The 20,960-nt window shown below is 40.2% G+C and overlaps 2 protein-coding genes across 8 annotated transcripts in view; both read left to right on the forward strand.

Annotated features, from left to right (window-relative positions):
- hipk3a (homeodomain interacting protein kinase 3a) overlaps positions 1 to 9,770 on the forward strand; it is a 31,924-nt gene extending 22,154 nt beyond the window's left edge. Inside the window, exons 4-16 of one of the 2 annotated variants that reach the window (XM_057329381.1) lie at positions 394 to 513; positions 675 to 761; positions 846 to 1,030; positions 1,169 to 1,331; positions 1,410 to 1,533; positions 1,826 to 1,947; positions 2,150 to 2,268; positions 2,376 to 2,525; positions 2,929 to 3,231; positions 3,332 to 3,478; positions 3,590 to 3,840; positions 4,857 to 4,987; positions 5,128 to 9,770. In XM_057329381.1, coding sequence (XP_057185364.1) covers positions 394 to 513; positions 675 to 761; positions 846 to 1,030; positions 1,169 to 1,331; positions 1,410 to 1,533; positions 1,826 to 1,947; positions 2,150 to 2,268; positions 2,376 to 2,525; positions 2,929 to 3,231; positions 3,332 to 3,478; positions 3,590 to 3,840; positions 4,857 to 4,987; positions 5,128 to 5,556 — 2,331 coding nt within the window. In that variant the 3' untranslated portion in view covers positions 5,557 to 9,770. The remainder of the gene's footprint in view (positions 1 to 393; positions 514 to 674; positions 762 to 845; positions 1,031 to 1,168; positions 1,332 to 1,409; positions 1,534 to 1,825; positions 1,948 to 2,149; positions 2,269 to 2,375; positions 2,526 to 2,928; positions 3,232 to 3,331; positions 3,479 to 3,589; positions 3,841 to 4,856; positions 4,988 to 5,127) is intronic. The other variant, XM_057329382.1, reaches the window with a different exon arrangement.
- A 733-nt stretch (positions 9,771 to 10,503) lies between these two features.
- The window catches only part of kiaa1549la (KIAA1549-like a), a 38,219-nt gene continuing 27,762 nt past the window's right edge, over positions 10,504 to 20,960 (forward strand). For all 6 annotated transcript variants that reach the window (XM_057329754.1, XM_057329756.1, XM_057329755.1 and 3 more), the window contains exon 1: positions 10,504 to 11,103. In XM_057329754.1, the coding sequence (XP_057185737.1) occupies positions 10,890 to 11,103 (214 nt within the window). In that variant the 5' untranslated portion in view covers positions 10,504 to 10,889. The remainder of the gene's footprint in view (positions 11,104 to 20,960) is intronic.

The raw sequence follows: 20,960 nt of genomic DNA on the forward strand, positions 1-20,960 counted from the left end.
TCTCGAGTAGTGGAAAAATACCAGGTACTGCTTTAGAGTTATTTGTGAAAGTATTTTTCTAACCTTATGCTAGGATTAAAACTGCATATTTTTTGTTCCTCATAGCCACCCTAATTTATTTTAAAGAAGTGTTTGGAAACATACATGGATGCATTCTTGTGTTTTAAAACTGTTGCAAAAGAAAACCCAATGCAGGGTTTTTGAGATGGTTTTAATATTTGAACGTAAAACTAAATAGACATCCTTAAGCATCACAGGTAAAACAAACCAAAAATTTTACGTAATTCGCTAATCCGAATGGTGGCTCAACCGTCCTGCCAATCCCTAAGAGGAGATCAGATGCATTTGTCTTTGAGTTGTTGAGGTCAGCTATTAATCCAAATGTCTCCACAGATTCGTTACATCTCGCAAACTCAAGGCTTTCCGGGAGAGCAACTTTTGAACGTGGGAATGAAGACGGCCCGCTTCTTCCGCAAGGATTCCGATTCGCCATACGCCGCCTGGAGACTAAAGGCAAGAATCCATTTCCTATCCACTTAACCACACATTACTCCCATAAACGGGCAGCATCGCTGTCTGTATGGAAGTAGTTCTATATCGTGTTACCGCTGCTGAGTTGCACTTTGATGTGAAGTTCTTATGTAATGACTGTTAACTCTTTTCCGTTTCCGCAGACGACAGAAGAGCATGAAACCGAAACGGGGTTGAAGTCAAAGGAAGCAAGGAAGTATATATTCAGCTGTCTGGACGACATTGGACATGTAAAGACTTCTTTGTCTGTTTAGCAGTCATTTTGAGAAGGGGAAGTGTTGCGGAATTGAGATGTTTTTGGTGTTACTTCTTAGGTGAATCTAATACTGAACATGGAGGGGTGTGACCAGTTGGCAGAGAAAACAGACAGGAGAGAATTCGTAGACCTACTGAAGATGATGTTGATGATCGATGCCGATCAGAGAATCTCCCCTTCAGATGCACTTTCCCACCCTTTTGTCACTATGCAGCACCTAATGGACTTTCCACATTGCAACCAGTATGTCCAAAAAAAGTCATTTTACACATTTTTGGTGTAATTCTATTTAACGTAATTTCACTTTATCCACAGATGACTTAAGTTTGATCAATTGTGTGTGAGGTCATTCTCGGGAAACTGTTTATTTGTCTTCTGCAGTGTCCAGTCTTGTTTCCACATCATGGATGTGTGTCACTCACGACCCAGCATATATGACACTTTCAACCGCAACAAAGTTCCTCCTCTCATGAAGCCTGTGACGCTTTCATGTGCTCCAAACATCACTGTCGCCTTCAACAAAATGCCGTCTGTCCACTCTCAGGTAAAACAGTACTGATCGAGAATACTCGTGGACTTTCGTTTAGCTTACAAAACTGACCGGTTTACCTCCACTTTGTAGACTCTGCCTCCATCTGCTCCACCAGTGGTGCATCCTGGAATTCCCATCCAGACAGGAAGTGCCCAGTTTGGGTGTAACGAGTCGTTTCAACAGGCACTCATTCTTTGCCCCCCTGCTCTTCAAGGTACTGGAATTTGCATCGTAATGAGATTAACTAAGATTTTTAACTAGTAAAGCATGACGTTAGGATCAACAAGGTCACGGTTTCGATTCTAAGGAAACACACAAGTAATGCCATGTTTTGACTAGAATAAAAACATGGAATACGTAAATGTGCATAATAACCTGTTAAAAACTTTGCATTTCTGCAAATGTAATTCATTATTGTAGCTGTGCTAGCAAAAAGCTAGTGCCAAGAATTTAAATTGAGCATTACCACAGACGTTCCATTTTTAATTGATTGATTTGGTTTTCAGGAATTCCCTCAAACCCGAGTCAGCCAGCAGGCTATTCAGTTAGAATTGAGAACACTCTTTCTCTGGTGACCCAAGCGCCAGCCATTCAGCCCTTACCCATGAGACCTGGAGTTATAGCACAAGTATGTTTTCTTGTGAGATGTGCACAAACTTGCTCTTTACATTGTAACGGTTTGATCTCGTATAGTTTGCTTAATGTAACATTTTACAACCTCAGCCCAAACCTTTCATATAGCATTGATATCCATTGACATAGATGTAGATAATAAACATAAACTTGGTCATATTACAAAGATTCAACATTGTCCTTTATCATCCTTTTAGCAGCCGTGGTCCAACAGAACTCCACAGATCTTTGTGCCAGCTTGGCAGCAGGTTCCACCACCTGCTACGAGCTTGGCCTCCGACACAGTCGTTGGACCACAGAGGCGAGGAGATTGGGGGTAAGAAGATCAAAAAGGACTTACTGGATGTTTGTGAATTATTACAGCATGATGCCCGTATGACACCCTGAAATGCTTTTGTAACATCATTTTTTTTCCTAATAAAGGAAAGTGCGGCCACACAGCCATTATGGTTCTGTGATGCAGCCTATTGTTCCCAACCAAATGGCAGCCCATCAGCCTATAAACATTGGCATCGCTCATGTTGTCTGGCCTCAGTCTGCTTCTAACAAGAGGAACAAGCCCAGCCAGAACAGGTGAGCTACCGCCTGAAGTGATGGCTGCGTCTCAAGACCCAGTTAGATATCGTCCTAGCCCTCGATTTGATTTATGAGACCCAGAAGTGCTGTCTTGTTAGCAGGGATGCAAACTACTCGCCTTAAAGCTGATTTACGCAAATTGTTTGGTAACATTTTCACTAAGGTTAAATGCCTAAAGCATCAAAAACCTGTAATACCTGCATACCGCAGTAACACCTTTATATTTTTCACCTGTAATGAGTTTGCATTTGTCATGCTGTTGGACCAATTTCATTCTAGCCTTCTGTAAGAAAAACTCCTCATATCTTTGTCATAATTTGTCATGGAACAAATAATGTACAGTGAAAAGGATAAATGATGATGAGTTTGATTTGCTGTCTTCCCTGCCGTTTTATCTTAGAAGCATGAATGTGTCATATTATACGGATACACGGCCCTCAGTGTATCCGTCACCAAAGATGACGGACAGGTTGACAAACGCAGAGCCGGAGCAGATATCTCCCATTAAAGAGGTGCCGACGCAAGTGAAGCAGGAACCAGAGCAGGTGGAGGAAGAGGAGGAGGGCTGCTGTAAGGCAGGAGTAGCCAATCAACAGCGAGAGTCCATCGTTATCAGAGAGTCGCCCAGCCCAGCGGTTAGCGTCATTAGCATAAGCAGCGGCACGGATGAGGAGGAACAAGCACAGAGATGCTCTCTTAATAAGTGAGTTTTATCATGTTGATTTTTGAATGGATGGGGTTCACGAACATGAGTGCGTTAACATATTTTAAGCATGAAATTGAGTGGCACACGTGTGTGACAGGTGTAAGGGCAGTCCGGAGTGCGAGGCATGCACAAGCTCTCTGAACATCGAGCGAGTGTGTTCTCTCAGCAGTCCTGATAGCAGCCTGAGCACCAGCTCTTCAGCCTCGGTACAATCCAGCCCCTCGCCGTGCAAGAGACCCAGCAGGTATGTGGATATTTTATATTCAAATCTTTTAAAACGGCTTCTGCTGTGAGACCGAATATATTTTATGCAGAAGGTGATTATAAGGGATTCTTTGTCCTTGTGTGTCAACAGTGTATCGGAAGATGATGGCCATGAAAGTGGGTGTGAAACAGTAGACGGATCTCCACCTTCAGACTCCTCCCTAGGCCCACATGACAGCCCCTTCCCCGAAAGACGCTTTTTGACTAATCAAAATCAGAACCAGGAACCCCAGGCCAGGTGCGGACACCCCGATACAAGGCTGAATAAACCTGCCGTGAGGACCGTGGTGGTGCCACCCATGAGAGTGCTGAACAGTAATCACCAGAACACAGCCGTCACAGGTACAGGATGTTGATCCTCATACGGCACCATTTGCATCTCATTTATATCCACAGCTCAAGTTTTGCGTCAAACAGTCTCGCTTCATCCTACAGCGTTTCGATAGTTGCTGCTTATTCAAATCTAATTCCTGTGAATTCACTCGGGAGTGTACATTTCCTGGTGGTTCATGGTTATAAAATAGTGGTGTGTGCACCATCTCAATTTAAAGGATTAATGCAAATTTCCTTCAACACAACTAGTTTTTTTATTATTTGGTCACAGCCGATGTCTACTTTACAGGTCATAGGAGAGAAACAGGAAGTTGTCACAGAGGCTATCGCAGGTGATTATGGGCATAACGCGCACGGTGACCTCGTGTCTTGTGCGCGACATCCCAGTGTTGAGTGAAACCCTCTCGCCTTCCTCCATACCTGTGATCTCTTTATTCCCATGTTCATTTTACTCTGCGTGTTGACTGCCCTCAATTTTTATTCATTTTTTTTTTTTCTGAAAGATTATCCCGGCCTCCCTTTTTATACCAAAGCATATCTGTCCTGTTTCCCACATGGAGCAAATGCTTTGTTATTGACGCATGCTGTCTAAGAAATATTCCTGGAGGGTTAAACTCTTAGCTTGACCTTTCTGGAACATTACCAAGGCAAGATGTTTGTTTTGGGGTGTCCATGGAAAGTCTGACGAGAGTTTATGTTTTAGATACGTTGCTATCTAACGTTTCGTTTACATTGCCAGTCATAAGTTCGGCAGCGCCTCAAGATTATTTTTTACAGTTTGTACTGTATTGTTAATATTTGTGTTTATTCATTTTGTGTTTAGCTAAATGGCAGAATGAATCGCCTTGCTAACTTCATACAAGTTTTTATGTCATACTGCAATTGTTTTCTATGGCTAGTTAAAATGCATATGGCAAAAGGTTTGCTTTTAATTTTTAAGCTTAACTGAAGTGTTAGTTCGATCTTTTGGGTCACTTATTTTGTGCTCTTCTGTCTTCTTTTCTCTCCCTCTCACATACATACAGTCTTCGAGTCCTATTGCCAGTCCAGAGGTCGCTGCGGCCCAGGACGACTGAGCCACCTTTCCACACCCACGCTGCCCCGCCAGCAGAAAATCAACTCTTCATTCCAGCCACAGCCGCCAGGCTTTGGCCAGGTCTGTCTTTAAACCTGAAAAAATGTTTTAGCTTTGAGGACAATTGCATTTGAATGTATTCCTAAAAGTTGAAGGAATACATTTTAGCGGGTATTCAGATTTTACTCATAACAGATGAATGTTTTATTTGCCCTCCACAGGTCCAGCATTACGGTTCCTGCCACAAGGAGTGGAACGGCAACTACCGGCAGCCGCGGCGGCCGCAGGCCTTCATCCCCCCCACAGTGCACGGCCCTACCTTCCCTCTTCCCCACGGCAGCCCCACACACTCGGCCGCCCACCCGCCACCGCCCGCCCTCCTCTCCTATGCACCTTCCGGGCCCGTGGCCCACCTCTTGCCTTCGCCGTGCCCACCGCCGGCCCCTCGGCCCGTCTTGCAACCCGCCTACAGTCTGGTGCACCACCAGGGCATCAGCATGGGCATCAACCACAGGCTGCTCCCCTCGCCCACCCTTCTCCCGCAGGGGCAGTTCAAAGCCCTCTTTCCCCCGCACTCCTACGTGGCGTCGCCCGCCTACGCAGGCTTCCCCCTCAGCCCCAGCAAACTCAGTCAGTACCCGTACATCTGAGCTGGAGCCCGCGACAGCCTCGCGCACGCAGCCAGCAATGAAGCGCAAGCCGCTAACTATTGACAACCCATAGGGTTTCTTTTTTTTCCTTTTCCTAATGAAGTTTCACAACATCGATGATGATGATGATGCAATTGAAATCAAGCTTTATAGAAATCATGGAGAATAAAAAAACATGCGCGACTGAGGGAACGAGTGGATTAACTAAACAAACAGAAAAAAACGTACTCTTAATGTGTTTTTTGCACATTTGATACAAGAAAAACGTCATTAGACGCCCCGCTTTGTGGAGGGACACAGCAAATCATCACCCCATCTTCACTTTCCCTGAGCTATTATTGCCTTCAGACACAGTGACTCATTAAGTCATCACTGTCTCAGGTGGCAAAGCCACACACGTGTGTGCGAGTCCCCCTTGTGGCGATCCATGTTACTGTCCTGTATTTTCTCGGTAGCCTTTGCTTTTCAGTGTTATGTCTCTCAGACCGGTGTTGAAAAGGTTCTGTCACGCTGCATTTCTCTGCATGGGCAAAAACCAGTCCTGGACTTTAAGAGGAATGGCTGCAAACCTAGACCTCTGTGTTTATGTTGTATGACTTGCTGCATTGAATCCTGGGTTCAATAAACAGTGCCTTAAAATACATGTTGTGCAAGGTTCCCCCGAGTCCCACTTGCAGTCATGTGCGTACTGGTCTGCAGCACTTGAAACTTTCAATCGTTGGTTGTGATTTTGATATTAGGGCTGTTTCATAGATTAATCACTTGGTTTGCGCTTGGCGTGTTAGTGTTAGTTGGCATACAGTACATAACCTCTACGCTGGTGTCGTGAAATAACACATCGCCGTTTCATAGGAATTGGTTTCGTTTGTAAAGTCTCACGTTAGAATGACTTTTGACACGCGATCGCTATTCATTTTCATTTCTCAGTCTTTGTGCGTTTTTTTTCCCTGTGTGAGATTTGGCTTATAAAATCATCTGAACTTTTGTACAGCCGACACGGCGATATAATGCAATGGCTGGCCAGTGGGTTTTTGTTTAATGCCTTAGATGCGTTGTTCCTTCACGTGTGGTATTTACAGCCATGTGTTTTTGGATGTATTGCGCTGATGATGATGATGATGATGTTTAAGAGGTAGCAGAGATAGATTCTTTAAGGATAACATGCTTCGCTGTAGCAGAGGCTTATACAAATGAACTATGTACAGAAAACGTTTGAGTACTTTCATATTTGATAATCTGTTTCTACTCTAATAGTATTTACACTGTTTAATGAAACTGCAATACAATCCATAGTTTTGGGGTCGTTTTAATTTCCTTTTCATGTTTATTTTCGAGTTAGAAGTGTCGTCGGTGTTGGACTCGTATCCTGCAGATAGCTCTTTGATGATATTTGATGATATATATGGTTTCCTGTTTGCTTTGTGCAGAAATTTCAGTATTGAGTATCCAACTGTAAGTCTATCATTGCTGGAGTATTCAGTGCTTTATAAGACGAAAGTTGATCGTGTGCAATTGTCTATCTTCATAGATGCATGTGACAAGATTGGATTTTTTTGTTGTGTATTTTCTAATTCTTAGCATTTAATCGAGGCTTTCGGCTGTGTTTTTTTTTTTTTCATTTCGTACATTCCGTCAGGGAGAAATAGCTTTTTTTTGTTGTTTTTTTGTGTGATTTTGTTTTTTAATCAAGTTTTTACATAATTAGGTGCGTTGTGTTTTCCTTTGCTGTCCCGTAATTATGCTTTCGCTATACCAAAGACAGTAATTCATTTCTTAAGCAGAGTAGCTACTGTTTTAGCAGATGTTAGAGTAGACGAGGCCGTATTTAACATAAAAATCTATGTAAAAACATTGAGGTCGATGTTTAGCTTTTTTCGGGCAAGTTTTGACTTTGTTTCATTTATTCTTGAATGTATCATAGATAAGCTGCTATATACTGATCGCCACTTCATAATAGCTGTGAAATTAGATGATTAACTTTGTTCTTAGCCGACTTATTTTTATATATGTCTAATTACCTTGAACTAGAAGTGAGGTTGTTTTTGTTTGGTTTTACCGTACTGACTAGCATCAGAAGCATTTTAATGCCTCTCTCTGTTTTTGCTTTCTTTTTATGAAGTGTCATTGTAACTACTGTATTGCAAGTAATTGAGTTTTTCGGGGGTTTGTGTGCGTGTGTGTGTGTGTGTGTGTGTGTGTGTGTGTTTGGGGTTTGTATTTCTTTTCCATTTCGTTTGCATCAGTGTTTTATCTGTCGTTATCTTGGGGCTAATCTTTACGTATTAGATGCATATTGGTGTATATCTATCTTAGTACGTATATTTGCATTTTGTTCAAGCATAGCTTGCAGGATAGATTTAACTTTCGGTATCAATATCAATTTTGTATTTTATAACTCTTATTTCACCGTTGATTTCAGTACCAATGTTAGCACTATTTTGGGCAAATTTTTGGGTTTGGGTCAAAATCTGTATAGTGTCCCATCTCTGTAACTACAGTGCTCAGTTTGTTTTGTTGTAAATCATCCCCCTATGAATTTTGAAAAATATTTTATCAGGTTTAATGTGTTTAGGAAAAAATACAAACTGCACACGTTTCAGTTTGATCGTCGATGAAATCCCACTTCAGAAGGACTGTTAATGAGCTGAAAGCTAAGAGTTATTAGGCCACCTGTTCTCATTTGAACAGCATCGCCGTGGGTGTTTATATGGGCATGTAAGGTCCCCGCTCTTTAAAAGCAGAGCAACACTGCGCTAGTGCCTTTGAAACGTGTTTCAGACCTTTATATCCCTTTTACAAACACTGCCTGCAGCCACTCTTTCATGTTCCCTCGCTCTGAGTGAACAGTCTGTCCAGTGTTTGGGAATCGTAACTGAAGTGCTGTTACCGACCAGTTGCTTAAAAGTAGATCTCTCCTTAGTGTTAATAATCTGATAACCAATAGCAAGTTTCAGTGTAACTTGGTAGTCGTGCACCAAGCGTGCAATGCAGTAAGGTGACTTTAAGGTGTTTTCTTTCATTTCATTTGTGGGGGGAAAATTCACTTTTTTGGGGGGTTATTCTCATGTTGTGTTTTTGGGACACGAATGAATTGATGAATTGATTTGTTTATGACCAACAACAAATACAATAATGAAACAATATCAGGTATTATTATGCTGACTAAACACCCAAGACACTGTTTTTTTGTATTTGGGAAGCTTTACATAAATACACTGTGAATGTAAACATCAACCCATGGTTCACCGCCATGTTTAAACATTTGTAAAATAGAAGAAATTAACCGTCACCCTTTGTTTGACAGGATGTGACATTAACGGAGCTTCATCGTAGATTACTTCATGCATTTGCAGATGCAGTCCAAAATGTGTTTTGGTTCCTCTGATTGTCTAACATCATTGTTATAGTTGGCATGTAGCACTAGAGATGAGTACTAAAATACTCGCAGGAATATTTGAATGAACACTTCGCGAGAACGGATTGAAGTTTAACTTTTCAGGAGCGTTCTCTCGGTCAGATGTTATCGACCTTCTAACCCAACCTAATTACAATGCAAACCTATCTATATGACATATGTAGAGGGATCTACAAACAAAGGTGAAATGTCTTTTAAAAACACCCAAACCAAACCTTTTTGTTTTGTTTTATTGTATTTTTATTTGTTGTATTCATGCTTTTTTCTTTTAGAGGTTGTACCGTCAATTCAGGGTTGTTGTATTTGTCATATGTGCTACTGTTTAACACTTGCCGTTAGATTTGGGTTGGATTGCTTTAGATCTGTTTTTAACTCTTCTGCTGATTGTATTTTAGTCAAAGTTAAATCTCACTGCAAGTTATCAAGTAATATTTAGACTTAAGAGCAAACAGACTTGATTTACTAAATCTGAACTGTTACTGTTTTCATATATGTAGTTTTGTGTCTTTATGATTTCTGTTTGCTTTTGATTTCTATGCTACATTAGTTTGCCATGTAGCCACTGCACTGTGCAATATTCACTATATGAGGACTGGGAAACTTTTTTGGATGTAATGTCTCTTACAGTTTGCGGTCGTATTTCTCTCTAGTTCTCAGTGATTTATATGTGACCAAGCCTTATGTACTTTGTCACAAAAAGCGGGTTTTCCTGGTGACTATTGGTGAGTGTCAAATTAAAGAAATTATGGTGTATTGTCAAATTTCACTTTGAATTAAAATATATATTGCTGCGGGCACACACTCTTTGTTTTCTGTTTTATTTCAATTTACTTACTAACAAATCTTTCTTTAGGAATTGGAGAACGTGAAGCATGTGGTATTTTCAGTAAGATGAATGATCATTATTTTTAGAAAAAGTGATTCAACATCTCCCATCACTAATCGACGAAATGGCGCCATCGTGCGGATGGAACGTTAGTCACTCTGACGTTTGCTGCTGTTTTTTCCGGTTATGTAGTATTAAAGCAATTTCATTGGTTGTAGAAATACTGTAAAACTGTAGAAATAGTCACTTAGTATATTAATTTACTTTTTTTTGCTTTAATGTGTTTTAAATAAACATAGCCTACGTGCGTTTATTACTTAAGTGTATTATTATTTTAATGTCCAGGTCGATTATTTGCTCACTACATAAGTTAAAAAATGAAAAGATAAAAAATGAAGGTAGTTTAAGTTTGCACACTGGTTGGTCAACATAAATATTACAAGCCGGATCCTGTTGATTCTCAAAATCCAGGTCAATGAAACAAAAGTTATTCCGAAAGCCGTTTGTATTTGCGCAATTAACTTCATAAATAATAAGATAATATCTTACTAGACGATTACAACAAAACCATCAAGTTGATACAAATATTTGTGTTCAAAAGATACAGAATACGTAGGAAGAGAAGAAGAGTGTAATTCCTTCAAACATGCACACCGGTAATGATCATGTGAGCCACCAGAGGTCGTCTTTCTCTCCCGCACCGGTCGTCCTCATCACCAGTTTGCCTACATGCTCTTGCGCTCTGGAGACGTGATATTTTTCCCAATCTAAAGGAACCGATTTCCCGTCGCAGCATCATTGCAGGATTATAAAATCGCCTTTCCAGGATTTCAGCATCGAATATGCGTTTTATAAAACGTGCTAGATAACCTGCCATATTAACACGCGTGTGATTAATGTGGCAGTCGCGGCTGTTTGATGGTTCTGAATGCGCTTTGAAGACGCGTCGCGTTAAAGTTTCGATGCTGCCTCGTCGGCTCACATAATCCGCAACATATTGGAGAGACAACCTCGTTCTAAGGAACTGGAAAGGATAGATCAAATGTCTTTTTCGGGACCTTTCGGCCTATTGCTGAATTTATCTCTAGCCAGATGGCCCCAAGAAATGCGCATAACATTTTCTACGTTTTGGGCTCCGATAGCGGGAATGGCAAGGCTGGAACCCAAGGCATGTCGGAATGGATAGGCTTGTCCTTGTGTTCTACCACTGGACGAAAATGTATTGACCTGGAAGGAGTGTGGACCAAGTTGCTTTTATCTGTCGGAATTACATTGCTCCTGGTGCCGTCCATTTTTGCCCTAGACGGTGAGATGTTTTTTGGTTATTTCGTTGACAACCTGTTGTGCATGCACAGGGTCCATTGTGGAACATACTTTGTTCTTCCTAAAAATATATTTTTGTTACAAATGTTCAGTATTGGGACCTTCCAATATTATACCGAATTCGAATCAATAACTATATTTGGATTTTCTGAATTAATTCTAATAGGCTCTTCACTCGGCGGATATATTTTTTAAACGCAATGCGGAATATAAACTGTCCCTTTTATGAATAGAGTAGCCTAAACCAAATACAATATACTTATTGTTTTCATCATAACCTCTTCAGTTGCTTGTTAGGTGTTCTATGTGGCCGACACAATATTTGCGCACTGAAATGCACAGCAACACAGACACAGCAAATTTCCACAAGCATAACAACAGAACAGGTAGCCACTACATACAGCACTTGTGTATAAACAGCATGTGACGTGTGGTCAGGGCATTGCTGCAGTCCCGGTGCTGTGTGTCCGCTACTCAGCCATTTTTACCCATTTCCAGTTCTGGGTGATTTTGCGCACCAACAAGAAAGCGCGCGATTGCTGAGGGAATATACATTTATACGAAATTCGCATAGTTTCTTAAGGCAGCTGTCATTGTTGTTGAAAGCAAGGACACGCTAGGTGTCAACACTGGAATCTATTATGTTGTTCTTCAGTGCTTTTAATGCAGACATTATAATAAGGGTACAGTACATTATCTGGCTTGTGTATGCCTATTATAGTGTTTTACGGAGTAGAACATGAATTATTTATCTTATTGCTTTGCTTTTGTGTATTGCTTACACACAAGCCACTTATAGATAATAATAGACTCCCAGCCAACTCGGAACGTTACGCTAGCGTTCATTTTTCGTTCTTAAACGTTAAATAACATTCGTTTTAGGTTTCTTTATACCAGTAGTTCTCAAACTGGGGGCCGTGGCCCCTGGGGGGGCCCGAGATGGATCCAGGGGGCCACAGATTTTGTGGCATTTTATGAAATATAGAAACTGATCATAGATTTTATGCAATCAAACATCAGAAAAATAAGACCACCAGACAAAAGAATTGATGTTTCAGCATTTCAACAACCTAATATGTTTTTGTTTAAATAAAAATGTTAAATTTAAGATTATAAGTCTTTATTTGGGGGGCCGCAAAGCGATGCGCTCTACACGAAGGGGGCCTTACAACGAAAAAGTTTGAGAACCACTGCTTTATACGTTACCCATAGACGTTACCAAAAATGTTCCGTGAACCTACAGATGTTATCCAGAAGTGAACCGAAGTGAATGCGTTATTGTTGCACGCGCCACATACCAAAACAAACCAACCTAAAGGCCTGTTTCTGTTATTCGTGTATAACTTGATCCCGTTTGTTTCACAGGAATTAGTTGTGGCTTTTGAGGAACTGTATTGTTGGGTTTGGTCATCTTTTGAGATGATAATGTGTCATTTCTGCTGTAACATTATGATTTCCCCCCTGCAGCCCACGGATAGCAAAGATGATTGATTTAATGTTGAATCAATGTTAAATTGGTTATGCTCAACATTAAATCGACGATAGTTGCCATCTGTATTTCAAGCATGTACTGTATCTTGTCCTAAATGTACAACAATATGGCACTTTTAATACGCTTGGGTTCTCCAGAGAAGGAAAAGTGCGCTAAAGATTATAAGCAATTGCCTGAAGATTTGAACTGCATTTAATACAAAGTATTTCGTTTGCGCAATTTACTACAGCAAATCAATTCTAGGCAATATATGCCTCTCAAAACAACTCGAACACAGATATCAAAAAGGCAGATTACACAAATACATGGTACTAATCTGATGTAATTCTAGCTTTAGAACATGTCAACATGGAGGTCTGGACCACCGTGCTTAATACACAGAGGTAAGGAGCTGTGCCTTCTCATTCATAAAACCGCCATTGTCCTCGCTGGCTTTGAACCGGTTTCGTGGCGACCGGCCAGATACACTTGTGGCTCGCCTAGGATGAGGCATCTCTCCTCAATGCCCCTACAGTGATGCTCCTGCTAGTCAACAGGAGCCTGCTGTGCTATGTTTCCATGGGAACTGATCTTCATTTTTTTTAACCGGAGTGGAAAGAGTGAGTGTATTAGCAGAGTGACAGTGATGAACTGCTTGGTTTGATTTTCCAAAGGCCTTTTTGTGGCCCCGGAGTGACTGGATTCGGTTATTAGCTAAACATTGCGCGACGGGATCTGCGCTTTATTATGAGGATGTTTTGCCACCTGTCATATAGAAAGGTGGTTTTCGACAGGAAGCCAAGCCAAGTTTTAACGGAGTTGACATTAGCTCATGTCTCCTCCATCCCCTAATGTGTAATTATTGCTGTTAAAGAAAAAGATGTTACTTGAGGAGTCTGTGATGCTCATTCCTTATTGATTTTAAAAACGTGGGGCTGTCAGTCTCGCCCTTTAAAACATTCGAAGCATCATTTGGAAAACCCATCTGTTCACTCTCTAGAGGAAAATTGCATTTAAGAAAGCGATCACGACAGCAAATCTTTGATTCAAAGCCATGTGCTGCAAAGAGGGAACGTTTCTACATCGTTCATACTGCCATTAATATGATTTACGGTAAAGAGTTTATAGAGATTAAACAATTATGATGTTGCTGTAAAATATTGATAAGAATAGCGATGAGCTTACTACGGTGATGTTAACAAACCAGTTTGACATCCGCTTGCTTGCCTGCCACTGAATGTCACCTGAATTTTCGGCATTTCAAACCTTTTTAAGAGCTCGGAATGTGTCTGTGGCTGTGCATAAGCTTAGTTACAATTCTGTTATTTGTTGTTTGACCAGTAGACGTGGTGTAGTTTTAAGTATTTTACCGGACATTTTGTTCTTTACATAAGAGGTTATGTACAGCCGACTAGTCGTTACAAAAGAATGTTGGTAACCAAACAACGGCGGTACCCATTCACTTCCATTGTTTATGTGTCCATACAATAGAAGTGAATGGGTACCGCCGTTGTTCGGTTAACAACATTCTTCAAAATATCTTACTTTATATTTTGCAGAAGAAAGAAAGTCAAACGGGTTTAAAAAGATAAGAGTGAACTATATAGTGAACTAACATTTTGGGGTGAACTATCACTTTAATTTATTTGTAAATAGTCAGTTAAGTATTTTAGAAAGCTAATAATTTGCAATACCTTTTTCATTCTTACCTGAGCCCTGAACTTTTTCATTATCTACTGATGTCTGCCAAAACAGCTGTTCTGCATGTGATCGTTTTCACAGCTGACATGTTCTCATTTCCCAGAATTCCATGCTTCATTAGAGGAACTGTCTGTGTGAAAGTTGATTTGTCTGTTTCGAGACGCTCACACACTATTACCAGAAACACGTTTTTTTTTCTTTTGGCACATTGTGTGTGTGTGTGTGCGTGTGTGTGCACGTGTGTGCGTGTGTGTGCGCGTGTGCGTGTGTGTGTGTGTGTGTGTGTGTATAGACTTTATTGCAGATCTTCAGCAGTGAGGATGCAGTCTCCATATAACCAACTTCATTTCATAATGTTAATATTCCTATGCCATTATAACAAACCTTTGATAATTATGTTTATCCAGGGCTGGCGTTCAGTTGTAGCCTTTACGTAGCTAATGCTGACTGTTTAAAACAGATTGTTATTTTGCATATTTTCTGGAATAATCAATTCTGCATGGCAGTTATGAGACCAATAGCTGTAAGTGTGTCTTTTTGATGGATGCTCTGTACACGGCTTTGACAAGCCTTTAGCAAACAGCCCATCTCCAGAGATTAATGACTTCAATCAGATCCCACCATCTTTTCTGTTTTATGATTTGGCCTGTAGATTAAATATGTTTGGTAGTCAGAGTGTATGAAATTGTTTCTTAGCATTTTATTAGATGATGATTAGAAAGCAAACTCCGTATCCAAACTCCTGTATTGCATGCTATTCAATTTACACTCGTTTACATTGTCATACTTGCAGGAAGGTACAGAATCTCTTTTTTTGTCAGTTGTTGTTTAGACTCGGATTATTAAACTATAGACCTGCTGCGCTTCATTCTCAAAATCTCATTATTTAAAGATCGCATCCAAAACTGCAGAAAAAACCCTGTAAAACTGATTCGTCTGTGGTTATTGCGTAATGTGATCTGTATTTGTTATACAGCTTTATTGATATGATGAGTGCAGAGACAACAGGAGATGATGTCTGTAATTGTTGCGAACCAGATTTAATCTTGCATCATTTGCATATATCATAAGATCTACTGCTACATTTTCTTTTTTTTTGTTGTAATTTGACATTCACAATTAAAGAGAATGTGAGAAATCTAATCAGACATATTTATTGCATAACATCATTAAGTTCTGCATTTGTTATACAGCTTTATCAAGCTCTTGCGTTCTATTCGGACATCTGCTTCAACACAAGCCAGTCATTTTGCACCGAGCTAATACTTGGATCCAACCATCTGATACCAACCGTCTCCCTAAAACGCTGCCGTCGTCTTTTGCCAAGACTGACGACAAGCAAATATGTTTCGTTTAATCTTTGTTTGTCGACGGGTGGACGTATTGTTGTATCGTCCTTCCGTTTCGCTGCCTCGCTTTTATCTATTTTGCTAAGAACGCCGGATTGAAGTTGACCCCTGTCAGATTAATACACCATTCAGGGAGACGGTAATGAAATTGTGTGGGAGCGCGCACCTGAAAATTTCCTCAGGCTTATGAAACAAGGTTTGTGCCGGGGGGGGCTAATCTGGTTTTGGGAAAGAAGAAGGAGCATTAAAGGGTCAGCAGAGACTCGAGGGGGGTGTCTTGTATTAGGATGCATTATTGTGAACGTTGGCAATTTAATTCTTGTTTTGCAATGTTCGTAGTTTATGAAACGTTAGGTCTGATTTGAAGCTAGACGGGCTCAGCTGTGCTCATTTCTGCGGCTGGTGTCTGTTTTTCTGTTGGGCCTGATCAAAAGCTGTGTCCTCATTTCACTCATTCATTGAGTGTTTCTGGTTAATTGTAGTGTCGTTTTTGTGTTTGAAACATTGTCAAAACGTTCCATCGAACGTTCTGGAATTATTCCACGCTAATTAGACGTTCGCATAATCCGGTGGAATGGCTTACGTAATTAAATCAGTGGAACGTGTTTATCGCGTTGATGTAATTGCCGATTCCTGTTTTACATCTCATTTTATTTAATTGCAAATGTTTCCTTCCTGCCTTAAAATACAAGCGCTCAACTTCATATTCACACCTTGAATTGGAACATGGCAAGGTGCTCATTAGAAAACCGAGCTTTCTGAAAAAACAGCTTTCGCTGGACTTGCATAATGAGCTGTGTCCTTGTCAAACCCTGACCGTCACCAACAACATCCAGCTTTACCCTAAAAATCCCTTAGGGAAAGAGATGGTGTGTTTAAAGAATTGGATGATGTTATGTGGCCATGTCATGTTTACTACGCTTGAGCGCTAAAGCCCCGTGCGTTTGGTTTGTGTGCGAAATGCATATTTTGAGGATGCGCTCTGCTCCGTTCCCTGGAGGTCGGCTTGGCTTGAAGATTAAAGATGGTGTGGAAAACTGGAAAAGATACAGAGCAGATTCGGTGTGGAATCTTGGGATGCGTTTCAGCAAGAAAGGCTGTGATTTATTTACTGTCCACCTAAAATTGTGTTGCTAAGTATGCTGTTATTTGAATTAAAGGGATAGCTCACCCATAAATGAAAATTCTGTCATCATTTACTCACCCTTGTGCCATTTCAAACTGGTATGACTTTCTTCTGCAGAACACAAAAGAAGATATTTTGAAGAATGTTGGTAACCAAACAATGGCGGGACCCATTCACTTCTATTGTATGGACACAAATCCAATGCGAGCCAATGCGTACCGCCATTGTTCGGTTACCAACATTCTTTAAAATATCTTCTTTTGTGTTCGTCAGAAGAAAGAAAGTCATACAGGTTTGAAATGACAGGAGGGTGAGTAAATGATGACAGAATTTTCATTTTTGGGTGAACTGTCCCTTTAAGTCTTCATTGTACTTTCAAGATCAAATTCTTTCAATGTCACTTACATAATAGTTTCTTTAGCTAATTAAATGCTAAAAACAATGCAAATGGCACAAGTAGAAAATATGTTTTTATAAAATGCAATTAATTCTTTGTGAGTTACCCCCGAGAGGGTGCGAACGAAAGCGTACGGGTCGGAAAGAAACGTCAGGCGCTCTTTCACTATTAATGGGGTTTGCAATACCCCGCCTCGCCCCTGAGGCTCTCCAGTCAAGTGCATTAAAGGTTTCAAACACAAACTCCTGAATATTCCAACGCGTGCTGGAAGAGAATACGGGAGTAAGGAATTTTCCCCCCTCTTTGGAAAATTTCACTTCCAGTCTTCTAGTCAATTCCGGAGCTGAAACTAACTAGATCTGACAGTTGCTTAACGCGGTGAGAGGCAAGGAAAGTAAAACAAACACGCGAAGGCATCAATTCAGTAATTCACCGCAGCCCGCGGGTTTGCGCAGGAGGCTGAGGAGACACATGCAGTTAGGACGATTGATGGAAAGGTAGCATGAGGGGTTGCGGTGTTTCACATTTGCTGTGTCGGCTTGTTGAGAGCTCGGCGTCTGATGGCTAATTTCATTTTGAGTCAGAATAAACACAGCGTAGATCACTGCAGGCTCATCTCATTTTGTTTCTAAAATTCATAAATATGTTATATTTGTAAATGATGTTGCAAAATTGCCAACTGCATTTAAAGTCTTTATCACATCCTTTTCTCAATCCTAGCTAGAGTTTCATTGAGCGGTCTTATACTGTTTGATCAGACTCGGCTGGGACTGCATGACCTACAGAGAGCCCTGCAAGGAAGTCACATGACACATTTCAGCCAATCAGGCGCTGCTCAGTGATGCTTACCCAGATGTGTGATGGTGTTTGCCTCATCAGTTGGAGAGGCCGGATGGGTACAGGCTGTTATTTTAATCAGATCTATGTTTGTATCTTAGTCAATAATTCATGGCATCATCCGTTCAGCTGATCTGAGCTACAGCTTTTATGATTACAGCAGCTCAATGGCTCAATCTTCAGGATTGTTATTTTTAAACATGAGGTAAATGGACTAGAAAATGTCTGACTTCCAAAGAAAAAAATTATGATGATCATGTATTTAGTTTATCTCACAGTCTAAAGAAACTCACGTGCAGAATGATGTCATAAAAACAGTGGATGTTTATTGTCGGAAGTATAAGTTTAAATGCTTGTATCTTATAAATGTGAATTGTTGTCTATGTTTTAAAAAACAATTGGAATAGTTCACCTTCAAAATGAAAATGATGTCATTATTTACATTCCCTCTTGTCATTTCAAACCTGCATGACTTCCTTTCTTCTGCAGAAAAATGTTGGTAACAGAAAACCGTTGAATATCTTCTTTTGTGTGTTGCAGAAGAAAGAAAATCACACAGGTTTAAAATGACAACAGGGCGAGTAAATGACGACAGAATTTTCATTTTGAAGGTGAACTATTCCTTTAAGGCTAATATACAGTACATAGTAAGAGCCAATAGTAAGAGACTGCCCTTAAAACAATAGGTCAACCCCAAAAAAAGAAAATGATTTTGTCTTTTGCTCATCCTTGTGTCATTCCAAACCTGTATTACTTACTTTCTACTGTCAAACACAAAAGAAGATATTTCGAAGAATGTTGGTAACTGAACGTCATTGCCCCCCATTGACTTCCATTGTATGGACATAAAACCTGAGGCATTTCTCAAAATATCTTCTTATGTGTTCCACAGAAGAAAGAGTCACATACAGATTTTAAACTTCATGAGGGTAGATAAATGAAATGACAGAAGTTTTATTTTTGGATGAACTGTCCCTTTATTTACCATTGCATGGCCAAAACAGTTGTGCATGTGAGGTCTCCATTAGTCTTTTTTATGTTTGACTGAACCTGGAAGTTAAATACCATCAATTTAGATTCCGGCCATGTCAGGCTGCTTTTAGACACAGGACTTGGGTGCTTACCAAGCACTTGAATTATTTATCTATTAAGATGGACTCTGCAGCGCTCGCCATCCCAGCGTTCTCAGCAGGTGTGCCTGCGTTCATCGCCTCTAAAAACACAGATAGCCATCAGCTGAAGTATAAACGTTAATGCAGCTCAAATCTCAAATCTGCCAGCCACTGCTGCTTCTGCAACATCCCGCCAGGATCTCTCTGTTCCTTTCCTCTACAGTTTATCCCTGGCCTCATCTAAAAACAGGCCTGGTGTTAGCGTGTGTGGGATGTGTGCGTCCGCCATGGCTCTAATTTTCTTGCTCACGGCGTTTTTAAAATACACTTGGATGTGGGTTGTTGCTTAGTTAAAGTAAGGCCCATAGGTGTTGTTGTTACACCGGCTGTTCATATATTATGATGATGCTTCTTCCTTTTAGGAGAAAAGGAACTGATGTACTATGCTTTTCTAGTTTCATCTAAAGGGCACAGCAAGGCTATCTGTTCGCTAGTGTCCCCGTTTGTACGTTCTCGGGTGTCCGAACGACTGGAGAATTTCCAGGAATAGAACTGAAATATAAACAAGAATACCCAGACCGATGGCGTTGCATTGGCTCAATTAAGTTTGGTCGTTCTTAGCCCTGCCCAAATTGTTGAAATAGGAGTCAATTGTTTCTTTTTTTGTTAATTTAGTTGTTGGCAGCTTGTGGCTGTTTTGCTATCCACAGGGCATTGTTATATTGGTTCAATTTTGTATTCTTTAAGAAGGTACAGTGAGAACCACAGCACAAGATTTTCAGCCATACTGTAGTAACACCACATTATTGTAAGAGATTTGCTGCTGTAATATCCACATTTTTATCTCCACATTTTTTAACATTTTTATTTTTGACTCTGTTCAGTTATGAATCTACTTTATTGATTTCTTATAAATCTAAAACAAAAATCGTCCATTACATGCAAAGAAAATGGGAAGTTCCAGCCTTTTTTTATATAATAACATCATGGCATCATATAAGTGCATCCTCTTCTCCTAGAGGTCGATGGGTGTTCATTTGGACAGCATCCCATTGCAAAGCATTTAATCTGCTTCATAGCGCATTGAGACTGTAATCTGCTTTACTGTGTCATTTTATGATGGTGAAAATATGAAGTATGCCACAGGTTTACGGAAACGTGATTTAAAAGCAAAACCACTTGTGTAAGTTAAGGTTTTCCTTACTAACAAAATGACCCAGCATGGTTAGAAAAAAAAGGCACGAACCCAACCGCTGGGTTAAATTAACCTTGAAATGTTTACTTTTGACCCAACAATGGTTAAAACAAGCCAGCATTTTGGGTTGAAAAAACCCACTATAGGTTCATTTACAACCCAGCGGTTCGGTTTGTCCCTTTTTGACCCAATGCTGGGTTGAAAATAACCCCAACTTTTTTTCATTTATAGCACATCACTTACATTTGCATTTTGCTCTGAAGCGGCATTCACTACCGTTCAAAAGTTTAGGATCACTTATTTATTCTTGTTTTTAAGAATATTCTTAGTTTCCATGTATGCTGGGCTCTCGTTGGCTGCCTTTTCCAATTAAAGAAGTTATGTTTTTCACAATTACATTTTTGTCCACAAAAGTCATTTCAAATATAGAATCAATTTCCTTTCAAATTAAATTATTTTTAAAGTGTTAGTTCACCCAAAAATGAAAATTCTGTCATCATTTACTCACCCTCAAGTTGTTCCAAATCTGTTTAAATTTCTTTGTTCTGTTGAACACATAGATATTTGGAAAAATGTTAGCAACTGACATTTCTGGGACATCATTGACTATCAAAAAACTATTGTATCGTGTTTTTTTTAATCAAATATATTT

Source organism: Triplophysa rosa, linkage group LG3 (genome assembly GCF_024868665.1).
Source record: "Triplophysa rosa linkage group LG3, Trosa_1v2, whole genome shotgun sequence".
Taxonomy (NCBI): Eukaryota; Metazoa; Chordata; class Actinopteri; order Cypriniformes; family Nemacheilidae; genus Triplophysa; species Triplophysa rosa.